Here is a 12,314-nt window from a genome sequence, read left to right on the forward strand (position 1 = left end):
GGTGGTCATTGAAGGTGGTCATTCAAGCTCACACACAGACACCTACCCCAATTCCCTATTTACAATGGCAACTGGGCATGCATGGATAACATATATTTTGCGCCATAAATGAATAAACTCGCTTCTCGGGCCACCCCTTCCAATCCATCCACCCACCCCCACCAGTCGACCAGAGAAGCGAGTTTATTCATTTGTGGAGTACAAAATATAGGTATTCATGCATGGGCCAGTTGCCACTGTAAATAGGGAATTGGGATATGTGTGTGCACGTGTGTGTGGATCTTGAATGACCACGGTGAACTGACCACCCTTCAATAACCAGGGGTTTGGCTGACCAGTTTGAATGGCCAGGGGTTTGAAATGACCACCTTGAATTGACCACCTTCAATGACCAGGGGTTTGGCTGATTTGAATTAGCCAGGGATTTGAACTGACCACCTTAAATTAATCACCTTCAATATCCAGAGGTTTGGCTGACCATTTTGAATGGCCAGGGGTTTGAAATGACCACCTTCAATGACCAGGGGTTTGGCTGACCATTTTGAATGATCAGGGGTTTGAATGACCACCTTAAATTGACCACCTTAAATGACCAGGGGTTTGGCTGACCAGTTTGAATGGCCAGGGGTTTGAAATGACCACCTTCAATGACCAGGGGTTTGAATGACCACCTTGAACTAAGCACCTTCAATGACCAGGGGTTTAAACTGACCACCTTCAATGACCAGGGGTTTGGCTGACCAGTTTGAATGGCCAGGGGTTTGAATGACCACCTTGAATTGACCACCTTTAATGACCAGGGGTTTGGCTGACCGTTTTGAATGGCCAGGGGTTTGAATGACCACCTTGAATTGACCACCTTCAATAACCAGGGGTTTGGCTGACCGGTTTGAGTTAGCCAGGGATTTGAACTGACCACCTTAAATTGACCATCTTCAATGACCAGGGGTTTGGCTGACCGTTTTGAATGGCCAGGGGTTTGAATGACCACCTTGAACTAAGCACCTTCAATGACCAGGGGTTTGAATTGACCACCTTCAATGACCAGGGGTTTGGCTGACCAGTTTGAATGGCCAGGGGTTTGAAATGACCATCTTGAACTGACCACCTTCAATAACCAAGGGTTTGGATAACCGGTTTGAATTAACCAGGGGTTTGAAATGACCCACCTTGCCGACCCCCACCAACTGTCAAACCAGCAAAGGGGGGGGAGGGGAAGGGAAAGCAGCCTCTGGAGCCCAGGGCCTCGAAAGAAAGAGGCTTCACACGTTCTCAAAACGACACGTGTACTCGGCTCCCGCACGACGACGACGACGACGACGCCCCCCCTCCCCCAACCCCCCCCTTCGGCGAGAAGTCCGAGCGCCCCCGCCTCACCTGGAGATGCTCCTGGAAGCGGATGGGTAGGATTTGAGCCATGGCGGCGGAAGCGTTGTTGGGGTTTGGGGGCTCCAGCCCGACGCCGGGGATGGGGCGCTGGCCTTTCCTCAGGAAACGCAAGGGAGGCGAAGCGGAGGAGCCGGCGAGGGCTGCTCGTAATGGCGGGGCAGGCAGGCCGTGAGAGGCGAGAGGAGAGAGACGAGAGAGACGCTGAGGAGAAGCAGCAGCAGCCCCCGCGAGCGATCCGGAAAGAGCTCGCGCGAGCGGAAGGACACTGACGGGGCCTCCTGAGGGAAGGGAGCGCAGCGGCCGCGCCTCCGCCTTATCCTCGCTCTGCCTGCGCCTTTACCTGCCGCGGATTAGCCGAGCGGCGGAAGGATCGCGCCGAGAGAGGGCGGAGGAAGGAAGGGAGAGAAGAGGAAAAGAACGCAGCCTGCCTTAAGGGAATCAATGGGCTCGGCGGAACGATACGGAAAAGCCGGAAGGGACTTTTTTTTTTTCCCCCTCTCTCTCTCTCTCTCTCTCTCTTCCTTTCGGCCGGCCCGCGTCTTCGTCGTGATTCGTCGTCCTACCCGAAGCCCCGCCTACTCTCCGAAGCGCTGAATATCCCTCTCTCCCTCTTTTTTTTTTTTTTTTTTTGCCACATCATGCGACATGGGCGGGGGGGACGTCAGTTCCGTTCCGAGAGGAGCTCCGCCCATCTGGGAGAGAGGGGGGGGATGTCACATGGTCGGAGGTTAGAATTAAAAAAAGAAGATGATGATCCGCAAGGTGGACGTTCTAGGGCGGAGGAAGTATAGCGCCTTGTTCGCTTTCCCGGTGGAATGCTTAAAGGAGCGAAGTGCGCCCACGGCGCTGCTTGTAATGGAAGGGCGGAAGTGGGGGGGGGAGGAGGAGGAGATGACGCGGGAATTGTGGGTTCGAATCCCGCCTGTACCTCAGGTTAGGTAGGGTGACCTTGAATCGGTGACCTTAGAAAAAGAAAACGAAAGTAGAATGAAAACCGTGACTTCCGCTTATAGAATTTTATACACACACATATATATATCATAATACAGGGGCATTCTAACAATCATGTACATTATTTAATAAGTAACTGACAAGAGTTGGAAGGGACCTTGGAGGTCATCTAGTCCAACCCCCTGCTCACACAAGGAGACCTGTATGAGGGATTCGAACCGCCGATCTTTCTGATCGACAAACTCAGTGTCTTAGCCACTGAGCCACCTAGTCAAGGTTTGCTTTGGGGACAGTCATCAGAGTTAATGCAAAGCCATCGTGGTTTAACAGCACATGTTGGCTTGATTCAAAACGTGTTTCTTAAGAGGTAAGGGAAATGCAACAGAGGGTCCTCGACTTACAACCACAATTGAGCCTAACGTTTCTGTAATTTAAGCAAGAGTTCTACCCCATTTTTACAACCGACCTTGTCACAGTTGTTAAATGAATCGCTGCGGTTGTTAAGTTAGTTACTTGGTTGTTAAGTGAATCTGGCTTCCCCATTGACTTTGCCTGTCAGAAGTTCACAAAAGAGGATCACATGACTCCGGGACATTGCAACCGTCATAAGTATGAACCAGCTGCCAAGCATTCGAATGTAAATCACCTGAGCAAGGAATTGCTGCAGTGGCCATAAGTGTGAAAAAATTAACAACTGATACTAAATTTTAAAAAGGGATGATCAAAGCAAACAATTATAATAAAATAGGGGGGGATTTTATAAAATCAGTGTTGGTGGAAGGCAAAGGGAATAAACCTACTCAAGAATATATGGTGTTTTGGAGGGGATAAGGGCACAATTGGAATATATTGTATATCTTTTAATTGTTATAGAAGAAATATAAGGGGTAAAAATGGTCTCCAGGGGTGGGGGTGCACTGTAATATTTGTATTTTCCCCCCTTTTTTATGTATTTAGATGTATATGTAGTATGTTTGCATTATTTGTATTTAAAATAAAAAAATATTAAAAAATAAGTGTGAAAAATGGTCATAAGTCACATTTCTCAGTGCCATTGTAACGCTGAACGGTCATTAAATGAACGGTTGTTAGTCGAGGACTACCTCTACTGCAGGTAAACCTTGACTGTACAAACATTCGTTTATAGAGACATTCAGAGTTACGACACTGAAAAACGGGATTGGTGGCTGGTTCTCACACTTATGATGGTTGCAGCATCCAAAATTTGGATACTAGGCAACTGGCATGCGTATTTATGACAATTGCAACCTCCTTGGTAAAGGAACACGGTGGCTCAATGGGTAAGATGCTGAGCTTGTCAATTGAAAGGTCGGCAGTTCAGCGGTTTGAATCCCTAGTGCTACGTAACGGGGTGAGCTCCCGTGACTTGTCCCAGCTTCTGCCAACCTAGCAGTTCGAAAGCACGTAAAAAACGCAAGTAGAAAAATAGGGACCACCTTTGGTGGGAAGGGAACAGCGTTCCGTGCGCCTTTGGCGTTGAGTCATGCCGGCCACATGACCATGGAGACGTCTTCGGACAGCGCTGGCTCTTCGGCTTTGAAACGGAGATGAGCACCGCCTCCTAGAGTTGGGAACGACTAGCACGAATGTGCGGGGCAACCTTTACCTTTACCTGGCAAAGGGATTGCCATTTCTGACCTTCCCAGCCAGCTGTTGAAAGCAAAGTCAGTGGAGAAAACCAGATTTGCTTAATGACCACATTCACTTAACATTGGCAGGGATTTGCCTAACTAGCAAAAACAGGTTCATAAAATCAGGCGTGACTCACTTAAAGACTGCCTTGCTTAGTAACAGTAATTCTGGTCCCATTTGCAGTCATAAATCAAGGGCTACGCAATTATTCCTGCCATTCCCAAGTAGAATTTGGCTGGTTGCATTTTTTTTCTCTGTCTCCCTGGGCCAAAGGATGATCGTGCAATATTCATAATAGCACGATCAATATATAAAGCACTTTATAACATTGCAAAACAGAAAGGTCCAGGCTTTGTAGAAAACACAATCTAAATTTAGATGTTGGGGCAGAAAAGAAACTAAAGTCACAATAAAGGCAAAGGTAAAGATTCCCCTCACACATCTGTGCTAGTCGTTCCTGATTCTAGGGGGCGGTGCTCATCTCCGTTTCAAAGCCGAAGAGCCAGCGCTGTCCGAAGACCCCTCCGTGGTCATGTGGCCGGCATGACTCAACGCCAAAGGCGCACGGAACGCTGTTCCCTTCCCACCAAAGGTGGTCCCTATTTTTCTACTTGCATTTTTTACGTGCTTTCGAACTGCTTGGTTGGCAGAAGCTGGGACAAGTAACGGGACCTCACCCCGTTACACGGCACTAGGGATTCGAACCGTTGAACTGCCGACCTTTTGATCGACAAGCTCGGCGTCTTTTTTTTTTTTTAATTTTTATTATAAACTGAAGATAAAACAAAAAACAAAAAGAAGACGATAACAAAACAAAATCACATACATACAACTAGGGTTGATTCAGCCCCCATATACATACAGTTCGTAAGTAACATTACATACCCTCATACTACATCTTCAATTAAATTTTCCACATTGCATCTTACACTTGTTAATCTTCTTACATCTAGTATTACCTTGTATATATATATATATATATATATATATATATATATATATATATATATATATATATATATATATATATATATAAAATTTTCTTACTTCTTCGTAGGGTTTATGTGTGTTTTTCTTCTAGCCAGGTTTTCCCTACGTAGCCAAGGTTTTTTTGAGCTACAAAAAAACCTTGGCTACGTAGGGAAAACCTGGCTAGAAGAAAAACATATATATATATATATATATATATATATATATATATATATATATATATATATATATATTTGATTTATATGCCGCCCTTCTCCGGAGACTCAGGGCGGCTTACAATGCGCTAAGCAATAGCCTTGATCCTTTTGTATATTTATACAAAGTCAGCTTATTGCCCCCACAAACTGGGTCCTCAATTTACCTACTTTAGAAAGGATGGAAGGCTGAGTCAACCTTGAGCCTGGCGGGATTCGATCTTACTTTAATTGCAGACAGCTGGTGTTAAATTACAGAGCTCTGTCTGTTGAGCTATTCAGGCTCATATTTAGCTTAGTATCAACAAATCTATGCTATATGCTTTCCTAACATCTATCTCATGGCATTTTTACTTCTATCCGTTTATACCATTTATCCCAGCTTTGATTGAAAGTTGGTTCTTGTCTATCTTTAAGAGTATATGTTAATCTATCACATTCTGCACACCACAAAATTTTTTTAATAATCATCTGGTCCGATGGTACTTCTTCCCCTTTCCATAATTGCGCTCGACAAGCTCGGCGTCTTAGCCACTGAGCCACCGCATCCCTTAAAAAGTCACAATAGAACAAAGTAATTATATATGAAAATCCCCTTCTCACCCGTATAGCAATAGCACCTTCCTATACAGGTAGTCCTCGACTCGTGACCACAATTGAGCCCAAAATTTATGTTGCCAAGTGAGAAATTTGTTTTGCCCCATTTTACGACTTTTCTTGTCTCATCGGTTAAGTGAATCACTGCACTTGTTAAATTAATAACATGACTGTGAATCTGGTTTCCCTATTGTCTTGTCAGAAGGTCCCAACAGGAGACGACATGACCCCGGGATACCGCAAAGGTCATAAATGTGAGTCAGTTGCCCAAGATCCAAATTTTGATCACATGATCATGGGGATGCTGCAACGGACATTAAGTGTGAAAAACGGTCGTAAGTCACTTTTTTTCACTGCTGTTGTAACTTTGAATGGTCACTAAATGAACTGTTGTAAGCCGAGGACTGCCTGTATTTTGTTCATCCTCTCCCAACCTCTTATTTTTGTAAAAAACAGTGAACATCCATTGTGTGGGTACACACAATTAGACTATTTTGGGTGTTTCTTTGCTCATTATGCCACTTCCTGAAATCACTTTCTCTCAGCCCAACATATGTCATAGGGTTGTTGTTGGGCAGAATAGGAGGCAGGAGTATTAGATACCGCGTCAACCCTGAAAGGACCCTGGCTGAGGTCATCTTTGAGGCTTCGTGGCAGAGGGGGAGAAAGAGAGGAGGAAAATTAAATAGCTCGGCTTTGCCGTCAAAATAAAAAAGTTTTCTTGTGGGAACCAAGGTCATTCCAATGGGTGGCTGAGAAGAGGAGGAGTGGAGTAACCAGGCAACCTGCCAGCACCACTATTAGACAACGTGACCGATGACTGGGAGGAAGGGGGAACTTTTGCTTTTTAATTAGGTGAAACCGCAGGAACTTTCAGAGTTGGTTTTCACCAGTTGTGCCAATATGATGTATCCAATAAATTGTTCGTTGAGAAATCTACCTGCCTTGGAGTTCTGCTTTCAATGGGTGCATTATTTGGAACGCTGACATACCGCATGTTCCCAAATTTGACTTGATGGATCGAAAGAAAAAGAGTGGAGAGAAAAAATATTATTAAGAGCCTTGGTAGTACAGGGGTTTAAGGCACCCTGTTATTAAGCTGGTTATTAAGACCAGCTGCCTGCAATTACTGCAGGGTTCGAATCTCGCCAAGGCTCAAGGTTGACTCAGCCTTCCATCCTTTCTAAGGTAGGTAAATTGAGGACCCAGTTTGTGGGGGCAATAAGCTGACTTTGTATAAATATACAAAAGGATGAAGGCTATTGCTGAGCACATTGTAAGCCGCCCTGAGTCTTTGGAGAAGGGCGGCATATAAATCAAATTTAAAAAAAAAAAATTATAATAATAATTTCCTCCACGGAGTCCAGAGTGGGAGAGGTCAAAAACACTTGATTGTCATCATAGCACAATAGAAGCTCCTCCTTTGATTACTGTAGGTCATAAGTAGCCTTAGAGAAGTCTGTCGTAACTTCGAACAGTCACTAAGCAACCAGTTGTAAGTCGAGGACCACACTGGCCAAATTCACACCATACAAGCCAACCACATTTCTATTTGGTCAAGTGTATGTACAGGGTTAATACAGTCCAGGTATTAACTTACCTCAACTTACGACCACAGTCGATCCCAAAATTTATGTTGCTGTGCGAGACATTTGTTAAGAGAGCTTGCTCCATTTTATTACCCTTCCCGCCACAGTTGTTAAGTGAATCACTGCAGTTCTTATGTAAGTAACCCGGCTCTTAAGTGAATCTGGCTTCTTCAATGACTTTGCTTGTCAGAAAGTCGCAAAAGGGGATCACGTGACCCCGGGACATTGCAACTGTCATAAGTCTGAGTCAGTTGCCAAGCATCCAAAATTGGATCACATGACCACGGTCATAAGTGTGAAAAATGGTCGTAAGTCCCTTTTTTCAGTGCTGCTGTAACTGAATGGTCACTAACTGAACTGTTGTAAGTCGAGGACTGTAGAAAAAATGATACACGTCAGATGGATTTTTTTCAGATTTATTTTTTTTCAATGTTATCCTCTTCCTTCGTTCTTTTTCCCTTGCATTGTTGCACTGCCGTTAAAATAAAAGTTTTTATTTTAGGTCCCAGGTATGTTTTATTTTGCATTTTTCCCTCCCTGTGTAATCCGCTAAGAATTGTTTGGATTGTGACAGGCCTAGAGATGCATTTGATAAATAAATTAAATATTCCTTCCATAAAAAAGAACATTGCAGTCACTCGAGACGGATGCTCGTTCTTGGCTGGTGTTCTCCAACAGACAGAGACAATATGCTCAGGAATGCAATTTGAGCCAATGGAGATTTATAGCAAGAGTACAAAAATTTATTCCCATATTTTACAAACCGAAGGCAGCTGCTGCAGAATATATTACACGCACACAATATAGCTCGGTAGTATGAAACAAGAAACCTATACAATAAAAGCTCCCGTTTGAAAAGGTAACTTACCCAAATAATTCTGAGGCGATAATGCTAAATTCAAATTGCAGCCAGCCAGAGGAAAAGAAAAATCAATGGCTGTACATGAAAACAAGAAACAAGATCTCCAAAAAGTTAAATATATTCATTTCAGGATTCTCCCCCCCACACCCCACAATTTGGGGAAGAGAAAGAATCAAGATTTATTACGATGATGCCGTAATAGGCATCAAAAATTCTCATCAGTTTGCTATTGATTTCAGCAGAACTGCAAACTAGCTTTTTAACCATACCTTAGTTGTGTGTAATTAATTTTCCTGCTACTGCAATTCATGAGATACACCCATAGGGGGGCTTCGCATAATTTAACAACCAGTTTGCCTAGTGCAGAACCGAAAATGTGAGCTTGCGCGTGGCTTCCAGCACACCTTCTCGGGCAGCCGCGGTGAGTAGAGCGGGCAAGGCGCTGAATTCAGCTGGGCTGCGTGGGTGGGGCGAGTGAGCCAGAGAGTGAGATATATAGGACGGGATAGTGGATGGTCGGGCCCAGCTGGTGGTCGGACCTACGGGTTCGCTCTAACTGGTCTGAACCACCAGTAGCCCATCTCTGGATACATCGCAAGGGACCCCAGGGACAAGTGAAGATAAGCTAATTTGGATTTATACAGATTATCCCAGAGGTGGGTTTTTCAGCAGGTTCTGACCAGTTCTGGAGAACCGGTAGCGGAAATTTTGAGTAGTTTGGAGAACCGGTAGTAAAAATTCTGACTTGCCCCGCCCACATCTATTCTCTGCCTCCCGAGTCCCAGCTGATCAGGAGGAAATGGGGATTTTGCAGTATCCTTCCCCTGAAGTAGGGAGGGAATGGATATTTTACAGTATCCTTCCCCTGCCATGCCCACCAAGCCACGCCCACCAAGCCACACCCACAGAACCGGTAGTAAAAGATTTTGAAACCCACCAACCCTGTATGACCGGTTGCTTGGGGACCATTTGAAGTTATGACAAAACTCCCTGGGAGTATATTTGCAACCTTGATTCAAAGTTCTGACAGCTGTGCCCTCTGCTGTCATGTAGTCATTAATTCAGGCACCCGGCAATAAGTCACATTTATGGCTATTTGCAAACATTCTGATGTCATATAGCTGCGTTTTACGACGGTTTTGACCAAATTTACTTAGTTTTTGGACAAAACTGGCTCACAGCAAACCACTGGTTTGCTTAACGACCGCCACAAAAACAGTCATAAAATCAATCCTGATTTACGATCGTCGCAGTTATGACCATGATGGATGGGATGCATTACGGTCATAATTTGAGGACTACCTATAGTTCAGACATGACTTCAGAAACAGGGGTTTGAGGGGGTCCCTGGGGCTCTCTGAGTTTGTTTATTTTCTTGTAGACATTTCATTACCCAAATAGGTCACGTCATCAGTGCTAGTAAGGAGTGGTGTTTGCGGTCAGTTTATATTCTGGTGTCTTGCTTGTCTGTGTGGGTAGGGGGCGGTTTTAGAGATTCTTGGGTTGGGCTAATTACTGATGGTTCTTTGAGAGTTTCTTGATTCAAGGTCAGTAAACAGCCCAACCCAAGAATCTCTACAACAGCCTCCACTCACACAAACAGGCAAGACACCAGAATATAAACTGACAGCAAACAGCACCCCTTACTAGCACTGATGATGTTACGAAGTTGGGTAATGAAACGTCTACAAGAAAACAAGCAAGCTGAGAGAGCACCAAGGACCCCTCCTTTCAACCCCGAGCTGCAAATATTCTCCTTTATTGGTACACTGGAGTTTGGGACCAAACAGCAATCCAATCCAAACAGCCTCACCTGCCTCTTAGCAACCAACCTAAAGTGTAAGGTGTAATACTGATCCCTAAAATGGAACCTGCAAGGGACGATGGCCTCAGTAAGAAATTCTCACAAACTGCGACTAACAGCTACAGCCCTCGAGGCTGCTTCATTTCTACTAATTGTCATTATATCATCTTCATTTTAACGACAGCATAATCCCTTGCGGGGTAGAGAATGGAGCAAGCAGAGTGTTTTAATGCCCGGATGCCCTTCTTGTCGCCAATGCGGAGTTTTGTTCAGCAGATATATTCTCTGTGTCCCCAATAATGACTGATTGTCATTATATGCCAGATCGTATTTATTTCCCTACAGGGGATAAAGTGATTCTTCAAACTTTTGTGGGTCCTGGATCTTCTACTTTTACTCCCAGTTAGGACCAACCATATACACTCTTATCCAAAATGTGAACGATCCCGATAAGAATCAGATTGATGGCAATGGCTGCAGTGTTGACAGTCCTAGCTGGAGTCCTTAGCAGAATTGCTGGATCCTTGCATCCTTTGCTGCTTCCTCTCCAGATACCGAGCGCGAGCATCTTGGATCGACTGCTCGTCGTTCCGTTTCTCCATCTTCCTGGCAGGTTCACCTGGTGCCGCTTCTGAAGACAAAAGACTAGAATTCAAAATGATGAAAGAGCAGGAGGACTCCCGTCTAAAATCATTCATCATCTCCTCCTATCAGAGCCGCCATCATATGCTTAAGCTTCGCATTCACTAGCTGTTAAGTCTGCCATGTACAAGGGAGGAAGCTGGACGGGAGGGGGGGAAACGGTGTTGTGGTCCACCAGCAGCCTACAGAGCTGACAGCGGAGTCAGACAATGAGGAGGCTGGGGAGGACAATGGGCCAGTCCTGGAGTCAGGGGAAGGCCCGGGTGAGGGCTCTGCGTCGGAGGCAGAGATGGGGCCAAGGCCATCTGGGAGTGATGCACGGACTCCGGAGCCTCCAGAGGCGGATAGCAGAGAGCCTCCAGAGGCGGATAGCAGAGAGAACAGGAGGAGCCTGTCCCTAGTGCACCCATGTGAAGAGCTGCCAGAAGGCAAGAGCAGCTAAAGCAAAAAGGACGACTCAGGAGTAAGGCCAGGAGATGATTGGCCCCTCCCAGAAGGCTTAAAAGAGCAGCAATTGCTCTTGGGATCTTTGTAGGAAAGCAACGTTGATAGATTTGTTTCTTGTCAGTGCCTTTTGCTTCTGAATTTTTGCCAATAAAACTTTTGCCAAGAAATGCCAAAGAAGACAAAGGTTGGTGATAAGGCTGAAGGACTGTTTATGAAGAATTTGTTTTGGACTTAATTTGGACTAAGCTGAGAATGAAGTAATTCTCAGCTGTTCTATTAAAATATGTTTGTTTAGGACTGATTCTGTCTGGTAATAACTACTTGGGCCTAGGTCACAACAGACGGCTACCAACTCATCGTACCTTCCAGAGACACCATCTCAAGATCAAAGCTCTGGGAATGAAATGCAACGGCTCACCAAGCAGCCCGCCGTTGAACTGATGTTCCCAAAACAATTTTTCCCAGTATAATTGGATGATAAGGGACCAAGGAAGAAGAGGAACTGGATGGGAAAATTTAACTGGCAAACTTTGGTGCGCGAACTTCAGTTCTGGCTTTGCTATACTGCAATCCACTTGACTTTTAGTAGAAATACACCTTTCACTTCCAATGGAGTCGAGGGTCTTTCTTAGCTAAGGGACCAAGTCGGGGCAGGTCTGACACCTCCCGTCTCAACACCTAACCTAGACATGGATGATCTTCTGAACGTCCCACCATTTTGAAGCTCACCGTTCTGTCTTTTGAGGTCTTCCTTCTTCCTCCAATTAGCCATTTCCTCCTCTGTCACGTTCTCCCGGGCCATGCTGCTCAGCTCATAAGCATCGATTTGGTGAAGCCGAGGAAGCAGATCCTGCACCCAGGTGTAGCGAATTGGACACACTGTCCTTAAGTAAATCTTGGAGGTCACCACAACATCATGGAAGAGGATCCAGTCCAGCTGGTCTTCCTGATCATAGAGCTAAAAGTGGTCCAGGGATTTAGGTAGAACATAGAACGATAGGGTTGGAAGGGACATTGAAGGTTTCAAGTCCAGCCCCTGACCAACATCTGAAAGGGTTTCCTTCTTCTGTGGACAACCCACTTGGAGGGAGCCAGCTTTGAGACCCTGGAACAGGAATGTTCCTAGTAGAACAGAATTGGGGAACAATGGTCCCTTTATGACTTGTGGACTTCAACTCCCAGAATTCCCATGCTGG

General features: G+C 45.2%; 2 protein-coding genes across 3 annotated transcripts in view; both read right to left on the reverse strand.

The window, feature by feature from the left end:
- CLTC (clathrin heavy chain) overlaps positions 1-1,724 on the reverse strand; it is a 110,008-nt gene extending 108,284 nt beyond the window's left edge. For both annotated transcript variants that reach the window (XM_070932005.1, XM_070932004.1), the window contains exon 1: positions 1,378-1,724. In XM_070932005.1, coding sequence (XP_070788106.1) covers positions 1,378-1,419 — 42 coding nt within the window. In that variant the 5' untranslated portion in view covers positions 1,420-1,724. The remainder of the gene's footprint in view (positions 1-1,377) is intronic.
- Positions 1,725-9,877: 8,153 nt separating this feature from the next.
- DHX40 (DEAH-box helicase 40) overlaps positions 9,878-12,314 on the reverse strand; it is a 37,826-nt gene continuing 35,389 nt past the window's right edge. Inside the window, exons 17-18 of the mRNA XM_070945143.1 lie at positions 11,848-12,076; positions 9,878-10,660 (exon numbers count right to left, since the gene is read on the reverse strand). Coding sequence (XP_070801244.1) covers positions 10,521-10,660; positions 11,848-12,076 — 369 coding nt within the window. The 3' untranslated portion in view covers positions 9,878-10,520. The remainder of the gene's footprint in view (positions 10,661-11,847; positions 12,077-12,314) is intronic.

Source organism: Pituophis catenifer, unplaced genomic scaffold, assembly GCF_029215685.1.
Source record: "Pituophis catenifer annectens isolate HBS135680 unplaced genomic scaffold, rPitCat1.0.hap2 SCAF_1, whole genome shotgun sequence".
NCBI classification, from domain to species: domain Eukaryota; kingdom Metazoa; phylum Chordata; class Lepidosauria; order Squamata; family Colubridae; genus Pituophis; species Pituophis catenifer.